This window comes from Venturia canescens, chromosome 7 (assembly GCF_019457755.1).
Source record: "Venturia canescens isolate UGA chromosome 7, ASM1945775v1, whole genome shotgun sequence".
NCBI lineage: Eukaryota > Metazoa > Arthropoda > Insecta > Hymenoptera > Ichneumonidae > Venturia > Venturia canescens.
This window is the reverse complement of record NC_057427.1, coordinates 1,040,985-1,065,555: the sequence shown is the minus strand read 5'-3', so window position 1 is coordinate 1,065,555 and position 24,571 is coordinate 1,040,985. Positions and strand designations below refer to the sequence as shown.

Here is a 24,571-nt window from a genome sequence, read left to right as displayed (position 1 = left end):
TACACTGATTAAAGTTTTGTTGAACCATTTCTATTGTGATTGAGTTTACTGTTATCGAAAGTTCTATGAGTGATACAGTAATTTAGTGAACAATTTTAAAGGTTGCAACAACACAAATTTCTAAGAAAACAGGAATTTTGCTGAATTCGATAGCACCCGGTCGGTTGTGCCTGAAAAAAACATTCATAAATCGGTACCTCAATTGTTGGAAATATATTTGGGTAAAAAAATATTACACCTTTGTGAAAAAAATGGTTTATATATTAAAATATTTCAAAATGTATAAAGAAATTATCTACAGTTATGTACATACTTGATCAACTGGAGTACGAATGGAAATGCAATTAATAACGTTAAAGTTTGCATCCTTAAATTGCAACACGATTTGTCTGTGTTGCACTTTTTCTCAATATTCAAATAAATATTGGAAATCAGCAAAATTGCAAAATTTTTAGTGGCTCTCTAAATTTTTAAAACAAACTTGCTAAAAAAAGTCTAGCAATTTATTGAGGGATGAGAAATTGAAAAAAAATTGAATTGTCTGTGAATTCGAACGATACCACCAACTTCAATATTGTACATTTTTAAGGAATATCGTTGAACTCATCAAAATTTTCAAGAGCTAAAGCTAATTTTTCGTCCAAAAATCGACTACGAGATTTTTGTTCTGCCAAAGATTTTTCGAGTTGTTCCGACATATCGCGCAAATTAGAGATGTGCTTTTTTCTCTCATTGCGAAAAGCAGGTGAAAGAAGAACGTGATCGGTCAATCGTTGACTGACGATTTCATACTCGTTGATGACTTTTTCAATGTCATGAATTTTTTCTTGTTCCAACAATTGTTCTTGTTCCGTAGTTTGATCGACGATCTTGTCGGGCCTTGGCACGACCGTGTGACGATTGCGTCCAAGTTTTTCGTAATAAGTCGTCAGCGTGCTGGATTTGAACCACCACGGTGAGTTTCTGAAGTGCCTCACGTGATTTTTGTTATAAACAACCGTTTCTCGTGGCTCGAGATGAGATATTTTCACTTTCAGTATTTCGAGTAAAAGTTGCACGAAACTCGTTTTACCGGCTGTGCTGATATTGAGAAAAACGTTGCCTGTTGCGCAGAGCTCAGAAAAACATTCCCGGAAATAGCGAACGTAACACTTTTCCAGCTCCATCGCGTCTTCGATCGGCCAACCAAATCTGCAAAGTAACATTCCCCATAAATGGTTAGAAAAAAATGCCTAAAATGATTTCAATACGATTGGTAGGATAAATATTTGAATAGGCTCTCTCACGTCCACTTGGGCAACAGTAATCCGTCCATATCCTGTTCTAAACGAATTCTTCTTTCTCGCGTTTTCCATGTTGAATCAAACTTTTCGTATCCGCAGGGTAGTTGATCCTCGTTCGGAAGGAGAGCCTTGAATTCAACTGGAAAATCCGTGTAGGCGAGAGACTCGGGGTCCAGGAAAATGTCGCTGAGGTGAGCAACGGCTTCGTTGTGCAGGTCAATCACGAACTCGACGTCTCGAAGTGCGTTTTCGAGGTGCTCGTTAAATGAGGAATCTCCGAGTATCCTGGTGGAGACAAATAATGGATAGAACGAATATTTTCTATGGATTATAATAAATGTAAATGATAAAATAGGGGCAGAAAAATATTAACCGGAGCCAAAGATCCTCGGACAAGCACGCGTCGACAACCCTCGCGAAGTAGTCCATTTCCAAGGGTATAGGGGGTGATTTATTGACGGTGAGCCACAGTACAGCATTTTGGATCAATTTCAAAACTGTTTTTTCATCAACGATTTCTTCGTAATGTACGGCGTATTCGGAGACGTAACCAGTTTCGAGGAGTCGATCGAGTCGACTTTCAAGTTTGACGTTACGAGGAGAAACGCGTGCTTCAGCGAGAACGACGGCCATTACTGGAATCGGCATGAGTTTTTGTCTGGAAGTAATCGTTCGTTCGAGACGTTGAACAACGTCCAGAGTATTTTCGCAACTCGTTGCGACGAATAAAAGACCATCGGTGCCTGAGAGGCTCTCTTCTTTGAGGTCCGAGTCCTCCAAATTGGTAATACACATGTGAAGCGTCTCATAAGAATTTGGTCGATAAGATTTGACAATGGAAAGTCGATCTCGATCGCTCGGGCAAATGTACTCCTTCATTATTTTCTGGTAACGCGAAAAAATTGGTCGGTTCTCCATCGGTGGCCAGGAAATAAGCATTTTCCAGTAGATGTTCGGCTGCAAACGAACTTCTAGCATTCTCGCGTTTTCTCTCATGCCCTCGTAAATTTTAGATTCTACTGGCTCAAGATATTCAAGCTCGTGGTCTTCCTCGCTCAATTTCATTCGCTTTCTTCTCATATTTTCAATCGCCAATCGTTGGTGCTCTCGATAGAGCGATTTCGCGCACTCCTCAACACTGACCTTTTGCAACCAAACCGGAGTGCGATCGAGAGCTCCTCGTTGTTGTCTTTTTCTTCTTGTTAAATCTCGCCAAATTCTGTAATACTTGAGAATCATGCGACTTCTCGTACGTTTTGCCAATTGTGCTAATTTTCGATCCAACAATATTTCGTGCTTCAAAATATTTACGCAGTCCTGGCTGACGCACTCGTCGAGAATCTCGGCGAGGATTTTCTCGCTCATATCCTCGTATAAATTGACGCGATCGAGCTCCTCGCGGATCATGCTTTTGCACACATCCTCGATAAGCTGTTTCTCTAGTTGAGCGTACGATTCGTTAGTTTCTTGTTCGATTCTTCGAGCTGCTTCCTTCTTCTCGAGCTCGAGTTTTGCACGGAGCGTTTCTTTTCTCAATTGAGCAATTTCTTTTTCAGTTGGAATTTCTTCCCGAGGCTCCGACGATTTAGCAGTTCCACCACTGAAAATCGGCGGTCTCACCTCCGGCGGCACACCAAAAGCGCCGGTGCTTGGTCGTGAAAACACGGAAGCATTCGAGCTGGAAACGGACGTTGCGATCGTTGTCGAATTTCCAAAAATATTCCCTCCTCGGATCGTTTTCCCAAAAATACCCATAGGAGCGAGCGTTGTATCGTCGGCCGGTTTCGCAAAAATGTTCGGTACCTTGGGAGTATTATTACCGAATATTTTCGACCCAGATATGAAAGGCGAATTGTCTCGTTGGTCTGCATTGGTGTTGAGAGTTGGATCTATCGAAAATTTGGAAATCAAAAATTTATTTTCACCAGTTTGAGCAAAGCTGGTGAAAGTTTCGTTCTTTTTTGGCGAATTGCTGATTGTCGATTCCCACATTGTTTTCGTTCGAGGAACTCCAGCTTCCGATGAATTACTTTCAACTTTCCCGAAGGGTGAATTCGCATTAGTAGGAAACAGAGAAGCTGTGCTCTTCGTCGAAGTCGAAGCAAAATTTACTGTCGATGTGACAGCGATGGAAATTGCCGTCGTTTTTGGTGTTTCAGCTTCGCTCGTCTCTTGGAATCTCTTTGATTTCTGTGGTGAAAAAGTAATCACCGATTGCGGAAGATCCTCTTCCATGTATTCGTAAGGATCATTGTCACGTGTGTCAGGCTCTTCTTTGCTAACATTTTGATCTGCAGCATTGATAGATTCCGGCTTGAGATAGCCATGAGCGTCAAAACTATCGTGGGGCCGATGACCTCGGTACAATTTCTCAGGCATTTTTTGTCCAGCGATGCAGAGGCCGATGGAGCTGCCGGCAGAAGTTCTTTTTGCTTCGACGTAGTTAGAAGCCCGTCCTTGTTCGATGTTGGAAACTGGTCGGAAGCTGCGTCGGTCGAGCATAATGTGTAGCTCGTCGTTGGAAAGAGTCAAGCCTACTTGTTCGCAGAACAAAACAGCTTCATTTTCATCCTCAAATCCAAGAATATCCATGAGTTCATAAAGAGGGAAAGCCATGGAGGAAGTTCTGCAGTAAGCTTTAACCATAACAGAAAGAGCTCTGACTCGAACTTGATTGAAGTAGCGCAACAAAATGCAGGCATTGGTATAAGTCGTTTCTCGTACGAGTCGGAAGAATTTGGCATAATTGTTAGATTCTATACAGGAATAAACCTCAATGGCAAATCTTACTTGAGGTGATTTTTGCACTGAGCTAGGAAGCCTTTGAACATCCCACATGAAATTGCCGTTGTTCAGATTAAGCAGTATTATGTAAGCCCTGAACTCTGGCTCATTTTTGCATTCGATGCCTTTTATTCGAAGGTCTTGATACATGTATTTTAGTGTTTGTAAGCATTTAGTCAAATTTTCAGTATTTATTTTCTTGTCAAACACCGAAGGTTCCTCTGCACAAAGCCGTTCGGCGCAAACAATGTGGAAACGAGCGCATTGTTCCACCAGTTCTACGCTGTCCAAGCAACCAAGCTCTTGTTGCGTTATATCTTTCCTAATTCCTCGGGTTCTGTCCCAAAGAAAATGAAACCATTCGGCCAAATTAGTGCTGCTGTGCTCACAGAGATCAGCAATTTCATGAAGTAAATAACTCATAGTCATTTTGAGCGATCTCACTGGTCTAAGATCTTGAGGCAATGGTTCTTCTTGATCAGCGGAAGATCGTGAATACTGTTTCACTGCAGTTTCATGGTTAATTCGATATTCGCTGTTACCTCCATCCATGAGCTCGTAAGAAGCAACTTGGCGTTGAAATTCACGCATTAAACGTTCTTTTTCAGGGCACATATCGGGACAAACGCCTCGAGTTGCTTTTGCCATTGATAGATGCTGCTGTGACTTAACCTGTCTCCCACGCATCAGACGATCTCGAGCGTCCAAAATTTTGTATTTATCCTCAGAAGTAATTGCAGGTTGTCTGATAAGAGCTTGCAACTCGTCGACACTCGCGCCTTGCACATAAGTCTGCGTTGTTGTATTATCATTTTCGAATTTCGATACCTTTTCCATTGTCCCCGGCTTATTAGAGTTCTCTTTGAGATTAGGATTTCGCGGTTTTTTAACCGTGAATAACTGTGTCTCCGGTACAGAGTCACCCCGAATTTCCTCCAGCACATCGCTATGGAGATTGTACTCTAAATTTGTCATTGCTTCTATTTCTGATTTAATATCTTCGTCCTCGTCCATATCCTCGATCGTACGAACGTGTTGTCCAAATTTGTTATTTCCATCTTTTCTTTTCGTTTTCGACGACATTATTATCAGAATTGTGTTTATCGCTAAGAATCGCGAACAACTGAGGCCCGTGAAGTGAAGGCGTCAGAGATTGTTGACTTCAAAACAGAGTTGCCACGACACGGAGAATAAAAATATTATATTCCACGGGTTGGTAGCATCGATCGAATTATTTTCGGACGACGAATGAGAGAGAGAAAAGAACAAAAGATGCTATATATCTTACTCTCGATCGAGACAATAACAACTACAATAATAATAACAACACGAAATCCATTATTATCATTATGTTGATGTTTGCAATGAATTATTTTCTAATATAAATCGTTCGAAACGTAATGTAGCAATAAAGAATTACTGAAGTGTACAACATCGAATCTCAGTGTGTGAAGCAATTAAAATCAACAGACTTTTCACTGATAATTTGTCCCTTCGGTCAGAGATGCGACAACGATTTCAAAACGCGCACATGTAACTTATCGTGTTCACGACCGTTTCGGAACGTCCTTTTTGTCGAGGCTCAAACGTTCGAGGACGTCAAAGCAATAAACAGAACACTCTCGCAATAACCATCGATTCTGGTTCGAAACCCAAACGCAAAGCCCTAAAACTCCAGACTTAAAGAAAAGGTCATATCGCGAGTAAGTTTTCTTTCAACTGAATTATGATATTTATGGTAACGATCACGGGAACAGGAATTATAAACAAAATTTTTTTATAGCCTCTTTTGTGTTTTCCTGATAGATTTTTGTTGTTTGGTGAATGTTTCAATTTTCAAATATTGAAGTGTTTAGACTTTTTTTCATTTTAGAAAACTGGCACACTATGTAATTTATAGTTTTCACCAGGTTGTCAAGATGGATGAAAGGGAAGGTGATAATCGTGCCAGAAGCGAAGACGACGACACGGACGAACCCGAAAATATGATAATAAACGAAATAGATGGTTTACCAAATGTCCATCCAAAGTATGAACAACTGGATTTGGAATTGGAGAGCAAAAGAGATGGCATAAAACGTGAGCCTGGTACCTTGGATGACATAGTCAATGACGAAGACTTACCAACTTCAGTAATTGTGACCAATCTTGATCCTCGGGTATTCAAAAGTGATGAGATAAAGGTGTGTCCTTAATCTTTTTTATTTTTATTCAGCAATAATTTGACCGATTGGACGGCAGATCTGTTTTTGTAGATTTCCTTCAGTTCTGAACAAACTAACTCGTTTATATGTATAGCCAGTTAAAAAAAAAAAGATTATGAAAAAGTTTCAGTACTATGACAATTTCTTTATGGAATCGAGAGGTTAAAGAGAATCCATAGATTTTTCTAGAATGCTTTTGTTTGTGATAATACAATTGAATTAAGAACCAACTCGATTGACCTACATTCAGGATTCTCTAATGCCAGTAAAGGACATTGAGATCCTATGAATAATCAAAAACTTTGGTCATGTTTCAGACAAATTGTTTATTCAATTTTCTGCACTCTCGGAATGCTTCACAACGATATAGATTCGGTTTTTTATATTTTAGGCTGAATTGGAAGAACTTTTCAAGAAATTCGGAGAAGACACAACATTTCAGTATTTTAGATCGTTCAGAAGAATGAGAGTTAATTTCAGCTCGCCGGGTGCTGCTGCGCACGCTCGTATTCAACTCCATCAAGTTCATTTTGGTGAAACTGACATAAATTGTTATTTCGCCCAACCTGTGACGCCAATAGATGCTGAAGACAGACATCTTCAACCCCCGGCGCTTACAAAACAGTTCCTAATATCGCCTCCGGCCTCGCCGCCTGTTGGTTGGGAACCTAGAGAGGAAGGAGAACCACTTGTCAATCATGATCTTTTAGCAGCAATTGCAAATCTTGCACCAGGTATTATAATGATTGAAACTTTAGCATTGAATTGAGCAAATCATGTTAAATAATGACATTGTGATTATTATTTTTGCGCTAGGTTGCAGCCACGAATTGCATCCCCGTGGTTCTGACCATCCAGGGATAATAGTTCACGTTTGCGAAAACGCCAACGTCGCCAAAGGCAGTCCTCGCATACCACCAACTCGATGCCCCGATAACTAAATCCAACGATAACAAACTAACAAAAAATAATAAAAAAAACTCGATTTTTCATTTTGTCCAGTCAAGTGATGAGGAATTGCATAGTCCATCCAGTGAGAGATACATATATCTTAAAGAAACGAAGCGAGCGTGTCTTAAGATGCCAAGATTTTTGTGATATGCACACATGTATATCGCGCATATACGTTGGTTTGTGAAAATCGTGTTGCCATGGCCTCTTCCGAGTTTTGCGTGAGTGAATCAATCCCTTCTCTTTTGATCACTTTGCTGATTCATTTATTGAAATTTGCAATGTTCAGAATTAACAAAAATGTTCAATTGATTGTACTGGTCTTAAAAGACCGCATATTGGCTTTTGGTTCCCAATCAGAGGTTATTTCAGCCCAAAAACGAACTTGCAGAAGGAATGGTAAAAGATTTTTCGAATAATTCCAGCGATGAATTCTACCTTCATTCAAGTTTTTATTTGTTTCCAGATTGGTGTACGTTGTTCCGGGGGTCGCTGATCAAACGATAGAAAAAATCTCAAATCCATCTCTACGTACAATACTTCTAATGAATATTGCATGAAGTTTCTCGGTGTAAAAATAAGAGAGCAAGAGGAGACTATTGCTTGACTTTTCATCGGTTCTCTCTGGCACTCTAGTTTGAATTTAGCGATTATGAAAACTTGTATCAGAGTCAGCCGGTTCTGGGTCTCGATACTGATCGCGATTCAATTTTTCGCTCTGTTAAGTGTATATGTGTGTGTGTGTGTGTATGTGAGAGCGTGTGCATGCGCGTGTACTTGCGTGTAAAATAAATTAGGCGATTAAATCATGTGAATAACTCGAATTCTCTATTCTCTAAAGTAGAGTATTAAAAAAAAATGTTGAAATATCTTGTTTCTTCAACCATAAAATCTATAAATGTTGTATTCGTTCATACTGTAGAACGAATTTGAAAAAAAAAAAAAAAAAAAAACACCAAGGCATTGATGCTGTTATACGCATATGGTATTGGCCAAAACTACCACATTTTCTCTGAACCAAAGTTTTTTAACAATTATCTCAACAACTCCATTTCTAAGATCATTCATTCATTGAATTTCAATAACAGTAACGCCAAAAATTAATCAACAATGAATTATTCAACGAATTATATTTTCTTGTCTATAAACCAATTTCGAAGCTGCAAACATTTTTCCTCGTTAATAAAATCTTAATTGAATTACATTTTGGCTGGAAACATACTTGTGAAAAGTGATTTAGAACATTGAATGCTAGTCAAAGAGTCAGCTGATATATCAAAAACAAAAAACACTAATAACCGTGTGTGTGAAATTCAAAACAAAATAACAGTAATAAAATATTTGTCGAACAAGAGCCATTTACGATGGTTCAGCACAACGAGTGCTAAAATAAGCTGTAGCTATTCACTCAACGAGATATTGTCGAATAGGTGTATCCAACAAAAAGTATACTATATTTTGACGCTGTAAACAAAATCTTTCAACTATTATTTTCGTACGCGTGTGGGTGTGGGTGTGTAGTTAAGCATACAAAAATGTATGCGTACAAGATATGCACGTAATTGACTCGCGATAGGCCCAATAGTATTTAAAAATTCTATGGATCCACCAAATCGGATTGTTGTTATCGCCAAGAGCTAAATATATATATATACATATGTTCGTGTAAGAGGCGATATTTAAATGTAAACCAGTTGATGAAGCCTATGAATTTCATGGGGATAGCAAAATAAGAGAAATTGATGATTTGCCAGTTGTACAGCTCTGCCGTTATGTTCGATTCCCATATGGGAAAATTGTATCTTTTATTGAAAAAAAAAATAATAATTTCGTTGCGAGGTTGCACGGTTTCGGGAGCTATATTGTATTTGTGTTATTGTATTAACGCCTATTGAAAAAATTCAGTTCTTTTTTAATTCGCTGTTTCTCACTTATATTGGTACAATAATTAAACGAATCAAAATGTGATGAAGACTTTATACAAGAAATTTCTATAAAATGTGCATTATCCTTGTCCCAACAACGAGGATTATTTCGATGCTTACTTTCGAACAATGGCTACTTAAATGCGTAAAAAAAAAAACAAATTCTTGACCGTTGTACACATTTTACACTGTGGCGTATTATTTATACATAAATGCTTGAGTGAAGGGTATGGGGGGCGATAGGCCGCGATGGGTTTATTTCTTCATCATCGTTACAAACGATTTTTATTAGTAGAATGGCCAGAGATCCGATTAATTCGTTTATTTTCTTTTCTTTAGTCACTTCTTCATCATAGCATTTGCGACGGAATTTGCGATGATCACTATGATTGTTCAGTATGCTTTTTTTTATAACGTGCAGAAAAATGAGCATGATCGATTAAAAATTTACACAGATAAACTCAACGATTAGTCAATTAATTGGTTTCTCCAAAAGGAAAGCGTTTTGAATATTTTCGAACCGAACGCTGCTCATTATCCGACTTCTTGTTTCTACTTGATTGTTCTATTTCACAGCTGGTTCCGCTCGACAGTTTTTTTTCCGTTTTTCCCTTTTTTTTTGTCAATGACTATCTTTACGATTCATCGATCCTCGACTCGATTGCGAAATTTCATCCCTCGCTCCGCGTATCGCACGTTGACGTTCCTTCACAAACGGACGAGGAAAAAAAAGAACTCCAATTCTTATAAAAAAATATAGAGAATTAGTCCCGTACATTCGTACAATTATCTGAACCGAAACTCGGGTTACGCCATGTATACGAAGGTGTTGATGTCATCGTCGTGTCTTCGTATGTATTTGTGCTCGATAAGCCACTCGATCTGTTCTTTTATCATCTTTTTACTTGGCAAAAACATGTTCTTTAAAATGTCGACCAGCTCCGTTTGTAATTGGGCGTTATTAATTTTCTTACGCATCTTCAAGATTTTTATAATTGCCTCCTGTTCAAAAGAAACAAATTATTTAATTTATTGTTTTCACTTGACTTTTCCACGTTTTTTTTTTTGATAAACAAATTAATATTTTATTCACCTGAACTCTCAGTATCCTAAGTTGTACGATAGATTGATTATCCTCCTCTTTACTACGTTCAGTCGATAATTGAAGTCTTCCTATGAGATTTATTTTACCTCTTTTTTGTAATTTGCCATTTTTACTAAAAGAAGAAAAGCATGAAAGTTCAAAATATTAAAATCAAAAAGTATAAAATAATGAGGGTTAAGAGAATAATTATTGTGAGAGATTTAATGGGACTTACACAATGGCAAATTCCTGATTGACCCAACATTTGGTATCGTGTGCAAAATCTTTTGGACTGTGAGCCGGGGGATCGACCAGGAGAAGTTGTCTCTTGAGTTTAGGAAAGGCGCAAAGCGACCATAACGTACGTCGGAGTTCAGGATCTGGAAGCTCAGTCGCTAAACGCAAATTTTCGTAGGATATTTTTTCTAGGGGTCGTTGATTCCAGGCGAAAAGAACAGCCATTTGGAAAGTCGTCACGTCCACGTCAAAACGGCCAACTTGATTCGAAAATGTTATCTAGAAAGAGTCGAATAGAAATGATTTTAAAAAATGCGATGCAATAAATTGCGGCTAGTTCGTCTATAAAGTTACGAATCAATATCGCAAAGGAAGACTCAAGAAAAAATGCGGCTCCAGCAACCATACCGTGCCATTGGACATGTGATGATACCACTGCAATTTTCGTCCGCTGTGTTTTTTCTTGTAAAATTCTTCGACCTCGGGGATGTAGTCCTCGAGTTGTAGAGGCAAACTGACGGTTACGCGTTCGCTTCCTCTTGCCCAAGCACCCGCATTCAAAATCTTAATATTAATGCTGTCGGCGATGGTCGCTCGACACTGTTCCTTAAACTGTTGATTGAGATCCTGGGAGACTTTGATATCTTGAAACATCCGTGCAAGTTTGTTTACGTAATCGGCAGGCATGCCGACTTCACGAAGCCACTCAACCATGTTTTCTTCCTTTTCGGAATCGGCCGAAGTGTCGAGTATCAATCTTCGCGTTAAGTGGGCTTTATGGTATCGCATGAAGACATCTTTATTCTGCACGTATTTGAGTACGAGAAGCTGAAAGAAAAAACGTTCAAATAATAAAAAGACTCTCAAATGTTGGTTGAAATATCGAAGACACTTTTTGGGTAGCGGAGAAAAACTTACAACGTCACGAAGTTTACTCTCGATCTCGTCAGAAGTAAGCTTTTTACTGAGTGGAGTTTTGCGTAGAAGCATGTCACAGTAATTGGCAAGTAGCTCGGGACACTTCGATTCGGGTTGTCCGTTGTTATTGTTGTTTGGTTTGCTGTTGATAACTGCCGTACCAGCGGCTCCTTGTCGCGAGGGTAATTCCAATCGAAATACCGTTGCGTCATTTACCACGAGCTTGTAGGCTTTGTCGCGAGCGGTAAGAAACCGTGGATCGTCATCGAAGGCTTCTTTAACGAGGGTTGAAAACCGACGAAATAATTCGAGCAATCGCTCAACATATTTTTCTGAGTCTTGGGTTATAACGTCGACCGCAGCCATCATGTCTGCAAGTCCCGCACTCGATATGTGCTCTTCCAAATCTTTTAACATCGGTCCCACGCCCTCGGGGACTCTGTCCATTAATTTTAACATGAGTCGCAATTCTGCAACGGATCAAACTCATTTAGATAACGACAAACGGAAAAAATCTAAACACAGAAATGAACAAAGCCCGTGAAGAATTTGTCAAATCTTGACTCATTAAAAAAAAAACATGCGCTTACTGCTTGTCTGATGGTTCTGAATCATCCGTGGACATTCAGCGAGAATCGCTGGTTTGAAAGTCGCAACGAGAACTCGAACGCAACAATCCGTTAACAATTGAACACTCGCACTGTTCGGCTCAAGATACTTTTGAGCTCGCAACTCCTCTTCACGGAGTTTCGCTTCCGCGTAACGCATATAATTCTCAACTCCATGTAACGACAATTGCTCGGGCGATTTTATCCAGTAGAAAGCTTCGGTCGCCTCGATATAAGCCGCTTCGAAATTTTCTCGATAAATCTGTAGCTTGTCCGTTGTGTTCGAGCAGAGATTAACTAGAATTAACGTTTCAAAATTTAATTGTAAAGCATGATTCAATGGAATTTTTCATTAAATTTCCAATTTTATTCATCATTTGCTATGTTTCTCACCATACGATTCTCTTACTCCGATGACCAGCTGAGAATCAAACGCCTCGCCGTTTCTTTCTGCCCTGACCAGTCTCATTGCAGAATCTTGAAGTCTTTTTTTTATGTCGTTGAATATACTCTGGTTCCAACTATCTAACATAAGCTGAGAAAATATCCTTGTGTCAATTCTCTATCCTAACGACTTGTGTCCTAATGACTATATAACGACATTTCCTTATATTGGTTCAAATACTTTCAAAACTTTTCTAATACTGCTACTGTCCATGATTTCAATAAAGTTCAAATATTGGAAAGAATGAAAAACTAGGTATTAACTCTTAACTGTTAGTCTATTGGGCTACCGGTACTTCAAAATTTATGCTCAACCACCCATTATTTTTTATTTCCGTCGTTATCATCAATTTATTACTTTTATTATTGTTCCCTTGATTATGCATTTTTTAAATATTGAAACTCACTTTTCTGACTATGCTTTCATCGGCTTGGTTCCTCTTCTGAATACTCGGTTTACCCGCCAGAGAAGTTTCTAATTGACGAAATGGCGTCGGCAGATAATTGCATTGAGTAAAGAATTTTCGCCACTCGGTTATGTAAGCTTTGAGTAAGGCTTGTTCCTCGTGATGGGCCAACACTCGCTGTGAAACAAGTTTTTGTTGATTCAACAATTTTTCAATTAGATAGTGTTTACATTTGTCGAGAATACATTTTATCACAGAAACCTGTTGAGCTTGTTTGATGAAGTCCATAATATCTTCTTTGAGAGCATCCCTTAATTTGGGTGGGCCTTTTTCGTCCCATAGACAAACCAAATGAACGGAATAAAACAAATCTTGCCATTCTCCTTGTGTTACTGGTTCTTGTTTTAAAAGCTTCAGAATAATAGGTCGCATACAGGGCCATTTGTCTTCAAAAGGAAATTGTCCTCTGTCCTATAAAATTGTATAAAAAACGAAATGATACACAACACACACATACACACACACATAATGAATGGGATAAAAAAATCGCGCGTTTTTTAAGCAACACGTGTAAAGAATAAAATCGGGCGGTATATAAAAAACGATAAATAAATGGTTCGTCAAAGAAGTAATTTGACAACTCTTGTAGACACGATGAATTAAAAAATTTTAGATCTTCACTGATAAAACGCTGAGCTTCAATACAATTCTCTTTTTTCGCCTTTTTCCCTTTTTCTATTTATGCGGCCAACTCGGTCCTGGTCGTATTTTCTCGCCCCTTGTTTGGATTTTCAAGTTCGAATGTGCAATAATCAGTCGTACCGTTTTTATTGTTGTTATTTTGGTGTATCGTAATTCAGTTATTGTAAAAATTGATATTTCATTTATTTCAATGACAACTAACCTTCAACATCGCCGCCATCACACGCCAATTTTTGACATGTATGTGTGCGCTCCGAGAATAAATTATATATCGCGTCCTCCTCCCGTTCTCATCTTTAGCGTCGCGGGCTTCCTCACACGTCGGCAACCTACCATTCCGATCATTCTAACGGTCTCTCTCATCACTCATTCGTTTACCTCCCAGCCAATTAGAATGTAGGGTGGAGATTGTCCAAAAAAAACTTATCAAAAAAAAATAGAACTCAAGAACCTAGCCTAACTTCAGAGTCTAGTTCCAAACGTTAAGTACAGATACCGCCACGGTCGTTTTCGTCGATAAAAAAGATACAGAGGATCTCAACTTCGTCGACAATCGAGTACAGCAGTACTCAGCTTCCTGGTTTTTTCATTGCGAAAACCAATGTAAATCTAAAAGTGAATGAAGAAAATTTCAGAGAAATCCTCGTTAACTTTTTTATTGGATGATGATCATTTTTTTTACGGTTTGGTACATTCATTTTTGTGCATCGATAAAATTATGGCTACCGATTGGTGCAGAAAAATATCATATTTAAATAATTCCGAATGAATATTGGATAATTTGTTCGGCTTGTTTACGTTCACCGTTCACCACGTGTTTACGTTTCACGCGTTCACGCTTCGTCGATTTGGACTCTGACCGGAGAATCGAAAATTCACTTCGTAGCGCAGTAGCTGTAGTGGAGTGGGGATAGAGGCGTTTGGCCAGCCAGCCCAGCCAGCCAACAAGAGAGAGGGAAGGAGGCGGACGAACGCCGGGCGGAGCGCGAAACAGGAGAGAGGCGCAGGCGCAACACATTTCGCTTCACTCACCGCTCGCCTGGCGCCGCGGGGCGCGAGGTGGGGGGAGACTCCAGCGAGAGAGCGCTCCACTCACCACTCACCGTCCGGCGGGCGTGGGGTGAGGACTAGCGCGGAGTGTGGATCTGTTGTAGATTCTAGTGCATTGAGAAAACAGAGCACTAAATACGACATGTGGAATTCTACTTTATCTTGAATGACTAGAATAATCTTTCCCTACGATTTACTTTTTTGGATCAATCGGTAAACAAATAAAATATAAATCAATAAAAATTGATGGCGGTTATAATTTGATGAGCAAATATGATCGATCAATTAAATTACAAAATAAAAGAACGTATTATCATGCGAATCGACAAAAAGCACAACACAACGTAACGAATACTAGAATTAAAATTTCATGAAAAATAATGATTCGTTCGTTATGAACATACAAATTTTTTCTTTGGTTTCTAAGAGTCCCTTTTTTTGACGCATTTAAATGAATAAGCCGATAGGGATGTCTTCGCACTTGATGTTATTATCGCCACAAAATTTGCGCAGAAATGAATGATTCCAAAATTTTGGTAATTCGGAAATAGTATCGAGACAAGGGCCAGTAACAGAAACAGTTTAGTGACGCCTGTAACACAGCTTCGAGAGTCGTGTGTATGCTCGCACGCGCCCGTGTTCGCAAGCGAGCTAAGATGCAACCATACATACGAGCAACGCAACGCAAAGCAAAGCACCTAACGCACGGTCCTAAAGCCATGGGGTTGTCGGCAAGCGAAGACGGACAAGTCTGTAAATCTACTCAAATATTGATAGTTAGACACAGTTCCGAACACTCGATACAGTTTCTGTATCACTTTGAAGTCGCGCAGGCAAGATTCCATGCAGATAAGTCGGAGTTGCAAACGCTGCACGCTAAGCAATGCACGCGAGGTGTATAACCGCAGCTGTGTACAGCATTACGAATAGTTTTTACTATAGTCAAATGCTAATAACGATAGGACGCGAGCAACCGACCACGCGTGCACACACGCGGGCACGCTCGATTCTCCACGAAACGGGGGTACAGGTTGTCACTACAAATGTTTCTGTTACTCGACATTAGCTTATCCATTTGCGCAAAAACGGTGTTCTGAGAAAAATATAATAAATAGACATTTTTTTTCAAAACTTTGAAAAAATTATTTCCATTGGACAAATTTTTTTACATCTCCGGGGATCGCTTCTTTTCCCCTACATTTTGGCGTTAGAAAAATAGAGAAATATCCGTTTGATTGCTTCAAGAGTCCATTGTGGTTCGTCGCTTTTATATAAAAATTGAAAAATCTTGCCTTGTCACGTGTTTATATTTCGATAATTTATACAAACGTTAAAATTCATATTCGAACAGTAGAATTAAATAACCAGTTTTTTTTCTCGCGTCGGTATAAAGTTGGATTTTTGGTGAATAAACCCAAGTTCGTCCTCGAAAAAGAGACCAGCAAAATAAAAATTTGTGATAATGAATCGATTACGATTCTCTCTGTGATGCGGTGAAGTGATAAAAAGTTAAAAGCATGGAAGTTTGGAAACATTGGCAGAAAAGAGTGTTGAAGTGTGAAAACATGTTGTGTGGAAAGTTCCTTATGATCGGAACCATGGAGCAGGATAAAGAGGATCGTAGAGGGAGAGGAAAACGAGGGGATCGAGGAGGAAGACGGAAATCGTGAGGATCGCGCAGGAAAAAGGTAGGAAGAAGATCGAGGGCCGTTCCCGTAAACGTGAGTAACTATACCAACGATTTTTTTCACACATTTGAACCGAAAAAAGTGAATGCGGTCATTATGAAAAGGGGCGGGGGTAAACTCGTCTGATAAATTTTCTTTCGTGTCGGTTCACCGTGTGCTGTACAGTGCTGCCAAATAATTGGCGAATTGCCAAATAATACTGCCAAATAAGTGACCTTCTAATTGAGGTTAATATTTGTTTATTTTTGATAAAAATTGTTAACCTCGAAAACCTAACTCGCCAACGAAAGTGAGGTATAGTGACGTTATATGATAGAAAATTTATGTGGTAGAAATGTTTTCGTAGAGTCGTTGATATATCCAGGTAGTTGTGTAATCAATTAAATTCATTGTCGAAACGAGTTTTTATATATAAATTTGTTAAAGTTGTTACGGGGTAGTTTTTAGTCGTGGGTCGTGGTAGAAATATCATGAGACTTGATTTGTTGGGTATATAAATGAGTTTTAGTATAGATTTTCTAATAGAATTGGATTTTGGTAGAGATATATAAAAATGTGCCTCGTACACACGAGGCTCTCGATTGTCAACAAAGTTGAGAATCTCTGTACCTGTTTTATCGACGAAAACGACCGTAGCGGTATCTGTGCTTGAAATTTGGAACCTAGGCCTTGACGTTAGGCTAGGTTCTGGCTAGGTTGGGCTAGGTTCTTGAGTCTTAGTGTTTTCTATTTTTTCGGACAACGCAACTTCCACCCCCCTAATGGCTTAAAAGTAATCGACAGATTTTCGATAGTATCGATAGCATAGGCGGGGGAAAGATAAAAAATATATAGCTCGCACGATGATCGATAGCTGAAATCGAGATGTTTCGATATGATATATATCGCCGTTGAGGGGGTGACTGTCAATTGACTTCGATAATTGCAAATGGTAGCTTAATAACAGATGATTGAACGTTTACAGTGGGTCAGGGGGTGGGGGGGGGGGGGGGCTCGGGGAGGGGAAAATGCACTAGAGGGTCGTGTGCTTGCTGTCGGAGATTAGGGTTTATCTGTCAAAAAGCAAGAACGAGGTAGAGTGAAGTTGCGATTGAGCGGGCACAATAGACAGACATCGCAAGTACGCCAACAGACGCTTCGCGTCCGTTAAACCTCGCGTATCTCGTCCTGAAAAAAAATATTTTGTAGTGCGTCTGTCGTGTTGTTATACTCAATTTTCATATCGGCGTGCGTACGCTTTGAAATAATACAAAGTCATTGACGATAAAAGCAAATGTGTCTGGGTAGTTTCTTATTGGAAAAATATTAAATTCGTGACAGTCAGGGGGGTGGGGGTAATGCCAAAACAACCCTTTCCATAACACGCAAGTTTCACTATCATATTAATCTGTTAGCAGCTATAATAAACAAAGTACCGAAGGACACGAATGTAATGGAAGAAAAAACATTTCTTCAGTTTTTTAACTTGTATACATAAATAGTAATGTAATCAGCAAAAAGTGTATTCAGGCAGAAAGATCGACGCGAAGGAAAATTCAGACACAGAGGGAAGGCGTGTGTGTGAGAAGAACGATAAACGAATTTACGAGTGAAAAAAAGTGAAAGTGACTACAAAAAACAATGTGGAAAACGAACCGCGAATTCGTGTGCTTTGCGCTCATCGCGATGTTTGCAACGGCAACCCTCGTATCGGCAGGTGAATAAATAAATTATATTGCATTACTACGAACGCAAATCATATTCTCATAATTCACAAGAAATCTTTTCATTTATTCCATTTCAGCACAATCGAAAGTAGTCCTATCACTTATTTCAAAACATCTACATATTTCTTCTTACTATTTCTAATTAAGGTGATTCACCACACTATGATTAATAGTTGCGCAAAATTTTCCATTGTCACTTATATATCGCCTCGATACGTTTCGGTTCGATTCTATAAAATGACAACGCATTAGTACGATCGTCTGTATACATGATATCAATACATAAATAACAGAAAGATAAGTCAAAAGAACTTAGAAAAAGCCGGCCCGAAAGCAGAGATTGCAAGCTTCGTCATATATTGTCGAGTCACACGTGTCCTTGTGGCTTGTATACATATGTACATATATTGATTGTTTTCTTTCATTATCTATGGTATTTATTAATCGATATTTATTATTAGTCATATTCCACTCATTTCAAGCATTGTGACCTTTGCATCGTCTCCGGAATTTAACGAATTTCATTTTATGCATATTTCATAGTTTCGTAAACGGATTTGTAGCTGATGAAATCATTTTATAAAATTGTTTTATTTATTTTTTACAAAATTCGAATCATATGTGATGCCAAAAATTAGATTATAACGAACTATAAAATTTATGAGAACGGTCGTTTTTATAATATACATATAACTGACAATGGATATTCTAAATTCCATACCGTGCAAGAAAAATATACACACATACACGACCCTGGACATCATGTATAGTCATACCGAGGGAGAAGAGAAAGAGAGAGAGAGAGAAAGAGGGGAAAGAAAAAGACAAGGACGATCATGAAAAGTCAGGATAGCGACGGATTGCTTTCAATTGAGCACTGTGCCAGCCTTCCATATCAAACAAGATTGGCTCGTTCGTCCCCTTGTTATAAACTCTCCTATACTTCTTTTTCAAGCACGAGGGGCAATCGTTCACTTCCGTTTTAACAGGCTCTCTTTCTCTCTCTCTCTTACTCCCTTTTCAATATTTTTTTTTCGTCTTTGTCCGTTGCTCTCGGCATTGAACCAAAAAATTGTATTTAAAACGCCACGTTCTACGATCTTGGCAATCGAAACAAATTATCACAGTTCTACTTTTTTTTTTTTGAGTCACACCTTCGTATTTATCTATTTATATTTTTAAATAATCGCTGATATACAAAATTTTACTGACTAAAACCTCCCACATTTTGATATTTGCCGATACTACTATCATTGTGGAAGCGATGTTGAAAAAATACGGATCAAATTTTTTGTTTTTTTTTTTTTTTTTCTTTGTTTAGGAGGCGGAGTAGAGACCGAGGATCCACCAACAAAACGTGGTAGGTCATATGTTGCCAGCACGATATCGATATCAAGAAGTCATATTTCAATGTTTGGAATTTGGGTTATTTGCCATAATATTTCCACACGAACAGGTTTCGTATTTCGCGATACAAAAGCTGCGCTCTATTTTCCTTGTTTATGCCATTGTTGGGGAAAACGAGGACTGACATATACTACCTCGTATACACTGTCGCGACTTTATTATTTTCTTATCGCATGTCATTAACACAGAAAAAAAAATCCGCACCCGAATAGAATCGTTGCTCGATGAATCCCAATGATATTCATTATGCTTGGCGATAAGTCGAGATAATTTTTTTTCTTTTGTTTCGCAACAACACCTCTTGTGCGTCATTGTTTTGGAATGGAAATAAAATTCAGGCTGAGGTTGAATTTTGTGACGAAAAAATGTTCGGTTTAAAACTGTGTGGCTTTCGGTCATGAGCTTCTGCATCATCCGACCACTAAAGGCTGCGGCTGTAAGCTCTTACTGTGCTTTTCTTTACCGACTGAAAGTAATAAGGATCGGTAAAGTAGAAACCTTACATTTTCTTGTAATAAATGAAAGATTCAAAAGTCAGCAAACGGACATATATTGATTTACCAATCTTCATAATCGTGTTTTTTTTTAACAAAAAAATAAGGGAACTTACAGTTGTCGAATCGTTTTTAAAAATTACGAAATAAATGTGACCCAATCGTTGTTATATCCTCACAATAGTACATAAATTAGATGGAAAACTTTTGAAACGAAATCCCATTTTAGAGAACAAAATAATGACAAATAATCGTATTTTTTAAACTCTAGACTTTCGTTAAATCGGAGATTATCGTTCGGCCTCGACCCGACGTTACACCGATAATTTATCAAGACTTTTAATATTTGTTATTTTTTTTTGTACGAAAGCGGTAAACAAGGATCAAGAATGCGATCAAAGTGACCTTGACCAGCGGTGCCCTAACGAAGGGGAGACTTGCGCTATCGATGAAAGTACACGAAAAGCAATGTGCATTTGCATCATAAATTACGTGCGAGACCCTTCAGGATTAAAATGTGTCAAGAAACCACCGACGCGACCACCGCTGCCGGAAACGACCACGGAAAAATTGGACGCCGCGTCGAGTTCATACGGTAGTATTTATTGTCTACGAATTCTTCAAGTATAAACATTTTTGTAATCAAATTAGCCTGTAATTGATTTCAGGCAAATTACTTTTATCCAGTTCATATCGATGATATTCATGTTAATGCAATTTCACAAAACTGTTGATCTAACATTTGAGCGCTGTATTAGTAAATGTGCAAAAGAAAGCAGTTTTATAATTTAATCTACATGTTTTCGTACTAACAAATATTTATTGTGGAGTTATTAGTGTCCATCGACTCATCCAAAAGTTATTTGATTTCATCGAATTTCTGATCAACAGGTAGTTCGGTCGCAGCTGGTCTCTTGATACCAACATTTTTGATAGGGCTTGGCGTACTTGGTTTCTGCTTTGCCAGGAGATATAGATTATTGCCATGTCGTCGTAATCTTTATGGAAATGTCCTAGTCACAAGGGACGACGACGACGATGATCCGCCTATAGCGTAAGATAGATTTTAGTCCTCGTTTGTAATTAGTTATAAAAGCAAGAAACAAAAAGTAATACAATGAGAAACAAAAGCATATTTATCTTTTGCATATTTTTAATCAATCGTACGACACCAACGATCTTTTGTAAAATTTAGACACACTGATGATAAAAACAAGAGGAAAGAGAGAAAGAGATGGAGGGTGAGGAAGAGAAATGATAAAAAATAAAATCACAATGCAAAAGGCTGCAAAGGGTCGAGGCCAAAAATGTTAAGTTAATCAATGATTTTTGTATATTGGAAGAAAATATTAGAGAATCGTGGGCAATTTAGAAAGGTTTATTACGAATAATGAAGAAATATTGTCACACAGGTGAAACGAAAAGGCCAAATGTCAAAGGAGATCACGAGGTTGTTTGCAGAGAAACGTTTGAATTTTCACGTCACTCAATGCTAGTGTAAATTTATGCTTTATTCAAGTCGAATGCTCAATTGTTTTCAATATTGATTATCGAAATTAATTGTTTTCCAAATATCGATCGAAATGAAAAATTCGCCGTTGCACCACCAATCGAATTACCAAAATCATCGTCGGTATCGTTTTTCGTATTCTAAAATTCATCATTGCCCTCGTGATCTCGTGCTGTATTCATGTATGTCCGAACGGTAATTGTCAAGAGTCTGATATTTATACGATTAAAATACTTTTAAGGGATTATATCGGAGTTCGAGAGAGCTTTGAATTTCACAGAAAGAAAGACAAAATAAGAATAACCAAACTTTGTTTAACTCATAAAAACTCTGTGTGATTCATGAATAATCGAATAGGATTTCTTCTTCGTATAATAAGCATTCGAGAAAGAACATTGCAATCCCATTCGATGTAGACAGAATCGCAAAAATCACGTTCGTTTAGACATTTCAAGTGCAATATCCTCAGGAAAATAATCTATCGAGGCAACCAACGAAAAAAAAAAAACAGACGAACCGAAAGAATAAATTTGAAGAGGCTATTATCGAAGTAATTTTGTTCCTCAACTCGGGGCGAATGATCAGCCGTTCAGCCGGTAAAACCTCTGCTGCGAATTTTCTTCGAGCACGGTTGAATTATTTTCAAGAGAAATCAAAGTTGTGCCTTGTTTATCGTTCGCTCGAAGCATGTGGCACACCCTTCATTTTTCTTGAAATATCAACAGCCTCCAAGACATGGATAAACTGATTTTCAGTTATTTCAATGACGAATCCGGCTGGGTCATTTCTGTTTTCGCAAAAAATCCACAACTTTCGTACAATGTATTTTTCACCAAAAAAACTTTTTTCTCTTAGTGTTGATTCGCCACTGAAATTAGGTCGTCGATAACTTTGGACTTTAAAATCAACTTTCCCTTTTTTATATAAGAGATATAAATATGTATACATTTATATTGGATACTCACCTTATCTATAACACTATTATTGAATACCGAGAAGAGACATAATTTTCTACATAATAACGATAAGGTAATCGGGTCAGTAAACTCTATCTCAGTGTAACTATATTAATTTTATTATTATTAATATTATTGTCATTATTATTGACTTGATAATCTTTAGTGATAATTTTCAATATATGGCATAGGTGCGAGGATGTATTTATAGGGATACGTAGAATATACATTTACTGTTGTAAGTGTAAATGTATTTTTTACATGGGTTATTCGAAGTTGAGTGTTTGAAACTACGAATTGAATTTATGAATTTTTTTATTTTGAATTGGTAACTCTTGCGCATTGAGTAAAACAAACGATTTGTTAATGAAACCAAATTCCACGAAGTTGGACCATAAATGGTGTTTTCTTGGTCAAACCTTCGATGAGTTGGTAATTTTTTAAGGCGCACAGCGAATCGGTATCGGTATATTTATGGCTTTTTTTTACAAATATTTTCGAGTATTTGGGGGTTAATTAGAATTCAAGTTCTCGTAGTTCAGAACTCAACTTTGAACGGCTTATAGAAACGAGTCGTTCTTGAAAGAACGATATTGTGTAAATATAAATTCATCTTCGTTGAGAAGAAAGTGAATGAAGAACAAAAGGGAAAAAGGAACGGGAGAGAAGAAGTCGACGAATACTTGAAAGCATAATCTTGCCAGATATTGCGCGAAATTCGAAAAGTATGCGCGGGCAAATATCATTTGACTGAATAATCGTAACTGTTGCTATCTTTTTAATCGCATTGTAACATTTGTCCTCGAGGTGATAGCGCGTGAAGATTTTTTGAGATGAAAAAAGGAATAGAAAGAAAAACAAAGATCACTTGCTCTGGTACGGAAAAAAGGTGCTAGAAAATCATTTGGCCACCAGATTCAGATATTTCTCGATGAAATATTTTTTTATATACATTCTACATTCGATATTGTTAGAAATTAATGCGAATTAATGTTCGACCAGCTTTACCGTGTAGAAGCAAAGAAAAGGCCCTTACAATCTCGTCCACCTCGAGTGGTACCGACCATCCAGAATCTATGATAATATTTCTATTTTTGTTTTATTAAATCATTCACTAATCCTCGATTCTCATAGAATACGCAAGTTTTTTCGAGTCCTCTTTCACGTGCTATGGCCTATATTTCTTTTTAATTATACGCTCTGTGATGTATATGTTAACGTTATGATAATGCAACTATTATATTAATTCGAAATACGATTTTTAAGCTGGTAAAAACGTGCTGGTTTTGAGAACCTGGTACGATTAGTATAAAGTTGAATTATTTTGTTCATTCTTTTCTGACCCTCTTTGAGGTTTTATAGAATCCGCACATCACTGCATATATCTTGTATATACATGAAAGACGGGAAGCCTTCGTTGCGAGGAAAGTATAAATACTGAAAAAATAGTTATACCGATAAATAACAAAAAAAGTTATGATTATTTCGAAGGAAAGCTCGCAAATGAAGAAAATACATTTTTGTCTAACACGAATTTGCTCAATAGTCATTGATTTTTGTATTAGCCTCGAGGATATGTGCAATTCCAAACGAAGGAATCGAACCAAAGTCACGAGGGATCGAGATTAACCAAAACAATGGCTCCGGGGGCTGAGTTGAATAAAAATATAAAATAAGGACAGCATTTTCATTCATTAACACACATTCGTTTTATTTCTTATTATTCATCAATAATCTCAATGCGAGTTAAGAGAATATTATTTTAATAACGATGACGCATGTAAATTTACAAAAATAATTGAATGAGCGGATCTTCGGGACATGCTGTCAGAAGAGAGGAGCCCGCGTACCGGAATCGTTGTCAACGAGCTTTTTTATCGTCTTACACGTCACAGAATAAATCTAATAATTATACATTTATAAGAATGCATATGATACTTTTAATTTGGCCGTTCATCGGAGCGCACAGCGGTGCGGTTGGATCGTGTAACTAAAAAGAAACATGATTTTACTCGTCGAGCAAAAATAATTTAATCACACGAGGAATGGAGAGATGAAGAGAGAGAGAGAGAGAGAAAGAAATAGAATTACATCTTCGTTATCGTTGCATTTGTTTTTCATCGTTGAAATACGGTAGCTCGTAACCGATTTCTTTTTTTATTTACAAGTTTATCTGGACAGTGAGGAAAGGAAGCTACAGAAATGATAACAAA

General features: G+C 38.0%; 4 protein-coding genes across 7 annotated transcripts; 2 read left to right on the top strand and 2 right to left on the bottom strand.

Annotated features, from left to right (window-relative positions):
• Positions 1 to 239: 239 nt before the first annotated feature.
• On the bottom strand, positions 240 to 5,271 carry xmas (RRM_XMAS2 and SAC3_GANP domain-containing protein xmas). Its single transcript, XM_043424154.1, has 3 exons — positions 1,657 to 5,271; positions 1,287 to 1,568; positions 240 to 1,191 (listed from the first exon to the last, which is right to left on the bottom strand). The coding sequence occupies exons 1-3, from the start codon at positions 5,148 to 5,150 to the stop codon at positions 585 to 587; spliced, it is 4,383 nt and encodes a 1,460-aa protein (XP_043280089.1). The 5' UTR covers positions 5,151 to 5,271; the 3' UTR covers positions 240 to 584.
• sra (RRM_RCAN_like domain containing protein Sra) lies at positions 1,393 to 9,190 on the top strand. 3 transcript variants are annotated; one of them, XM_043424167.1, is made up of 5 exons: positions 1,393 to 1,474; positions 5,978 to 6,250; positions 6,663 to 7,005; positions 7,088 to 7,443; positions 7,689 to 9,190. In XM_043424167.1, the coding sequence occupies exons 2-4, from the start codon at positions 5,987 to 5,989 to the stop codon at positions 7,210 to 7,212; spliced, it is 732 nt and encodes a 243-aa protein (XP_043280102.1). In that variant the 5' UTR covers positions 1,393 to 1,474; positions 5,978 to 5,986; the 3' UTR covers positions 7,213 to 7,443; positions 7,689 to 9,190. The 3 variants fall into 3 exon arrangements, with proteins under 3 accessions (XP_043280102.1, XP_043280103.1, XP_043280104.1); XM_043424168.1 differs by lacking the exon at positions 1,393 to 1,474 and adding an exon at positions 5,323 to 5,770; XM_043424169.1 differs by lacking the exon at positions 1,393 to 1,474 and adding an exon at positions 5,323 to 5,770 and having other exon boundaries at positions 5,968 to 6,250.
• Cul5 (cullin 5) lies at positions 9,114 to 13,900 on the bottom strand. Its single transcript, XM_043424162.1, has 10 exons — positions 13,750 to 13,900; positions 13,107 to 13,316; positions 12,846 to 13,022; positions 12,388 to 12,529; positions 11,977 to 12,291; positions 11,387 to 11,856; positions 10,877 to 11,296; positions 10,467 to 10,747; positions 10,241 to 10,364; positions 9,114 to 10,149 (listed from the first exon to the last, which is right to left on the bottom strand). Exons 1-10 carry the CDS (start codon positions 13,765 to 13,767, stop codon positions 9,955 to 9,957), a joined length of 2,352 nt encoding a protein of 783 aa, XP_043280097.1. The 5' UTR covers positions 13,768 to 13,900; the 3' UTR covers positions 9,114 to 9,954.
• Positions 13,901 to 17,312: 3,412 nt separating this feature from the next.
• On the top strand, positions 17,313 to 24,034 carry LOC122413114 (uncharacterized). Of its 2 annotated transcripts, XM_043423240.1 has the most exons (4): positions 17,314 to 17,981; positions 19,313 to 19,351; positions 20,263 to 20,487; positions 20,784 to 24,034. In XM_043423240.1, exons 1-4 carry the CDS (start codon positions 17,906 to 17,908, stop codon positions 20,948 to 20,950), a joined length of 507 nt encoding a protein of 168 aa, XP_043279175.1. In that variant the 5' UTR covers positions 17,314 to 17,905; the 3' UTR covers positions 20,951 to 24,034. The 2 variants fall into 2 exon arrangements, with proteins under 2 accessions (XP_043279176.1, XP_043279175.1); XM_043423241.1 differs by lacking the exon at positions 19,313 to 19,351 and having other exon boundaries at positions 17,313 to 17,981.
• The last annotated feature ends 537 nt before the right edge of the window (positions 24,035 to 24,571 follow it).

Excerpts from the sequence above, each read along its gene's own strand:
- Cul5 (XM_043424162.1), bottom strand. Across the intron at positions 13,023-13,106 it reads TCATCAAACAAGCTCAACAG|CGAGTGTTGGCCCATCACGA; the intron begins GTTTCTGTGATA and ends CTTGTTTCACAG. Across the intron at positions 12,292-12,387 it reads CGGAGTAAGAGAATCGTATG|TTAATCTCTGCTCGAACACA; the intron begins GTGAGAAACATA and ends CGTTAATTCTAG.
- sra (XM_043424167.1), top strand. The coding sequence starts at position 5,987 with ATGGATGAAAGGGAAGGTGATAATCGTGCCAGAAGCGAAGACGACGAC. Across the intron at positions 6,251-6,662 it reads TCAAAAGTGATGAGATAAAG|GCTGAATTGGAAGAACTTTT; the intron begins GTGTGTCCTTAA and ends TTTATATTTTAG. Across the intron at positions 7,006-7,087 it reads AATTGCAAATCTTGCACCAG|GTTGCAGCCACGAATTGCAT; the intron begins GTATTATAATGA and ends TTTTTGCGCTAG.
- LOC122413114 (XM_043423240.1), top strand. The coding sequence starts at position 17,906 with ATGTGGAAAACGAACCGCGAATTCGTGTGCTTTGCGCTCATCGCGATG. Across the intron at positions 17,982-19,312 it reads GGCAACCCTCGTATCGGCAG|GAGGCGGAGTAGAGACCGAG; the intron begins GTGAATAAATAA and ends TTCTTTGTTTAG. Across the intron at positions 19,352-20,262 it reads GGATCCACCAACAAAACGTG|CGGTAAACAAGGATCAAGAA; the intron begins GTAGGTCATATG and ends TTTGTACGAAAG.
- xmas (XM_043424154.1), bottom strand. The coding sequence starts at position 5,150 with ATGTCGTCGAAAACGAAAAGAAAAGATGGAAATAACAAATTTGGACAA. Across the intron at positions 1,569-1,656 it reads TCCGAGGATCTTTGGCTCCG|GATACTCGGAGATTCCTCAT; the intron begins GTTAATATTTTT and ends TGTCTCCACCAG. Across the intron at positions 1,192-1,286 it reads TTACTGTTGCCCAAGTGGAC|ATTTGGTTGGCCGATCGAAG; the intron begins GTGAGAGAGCCT and ends GTTACTTTGCAG.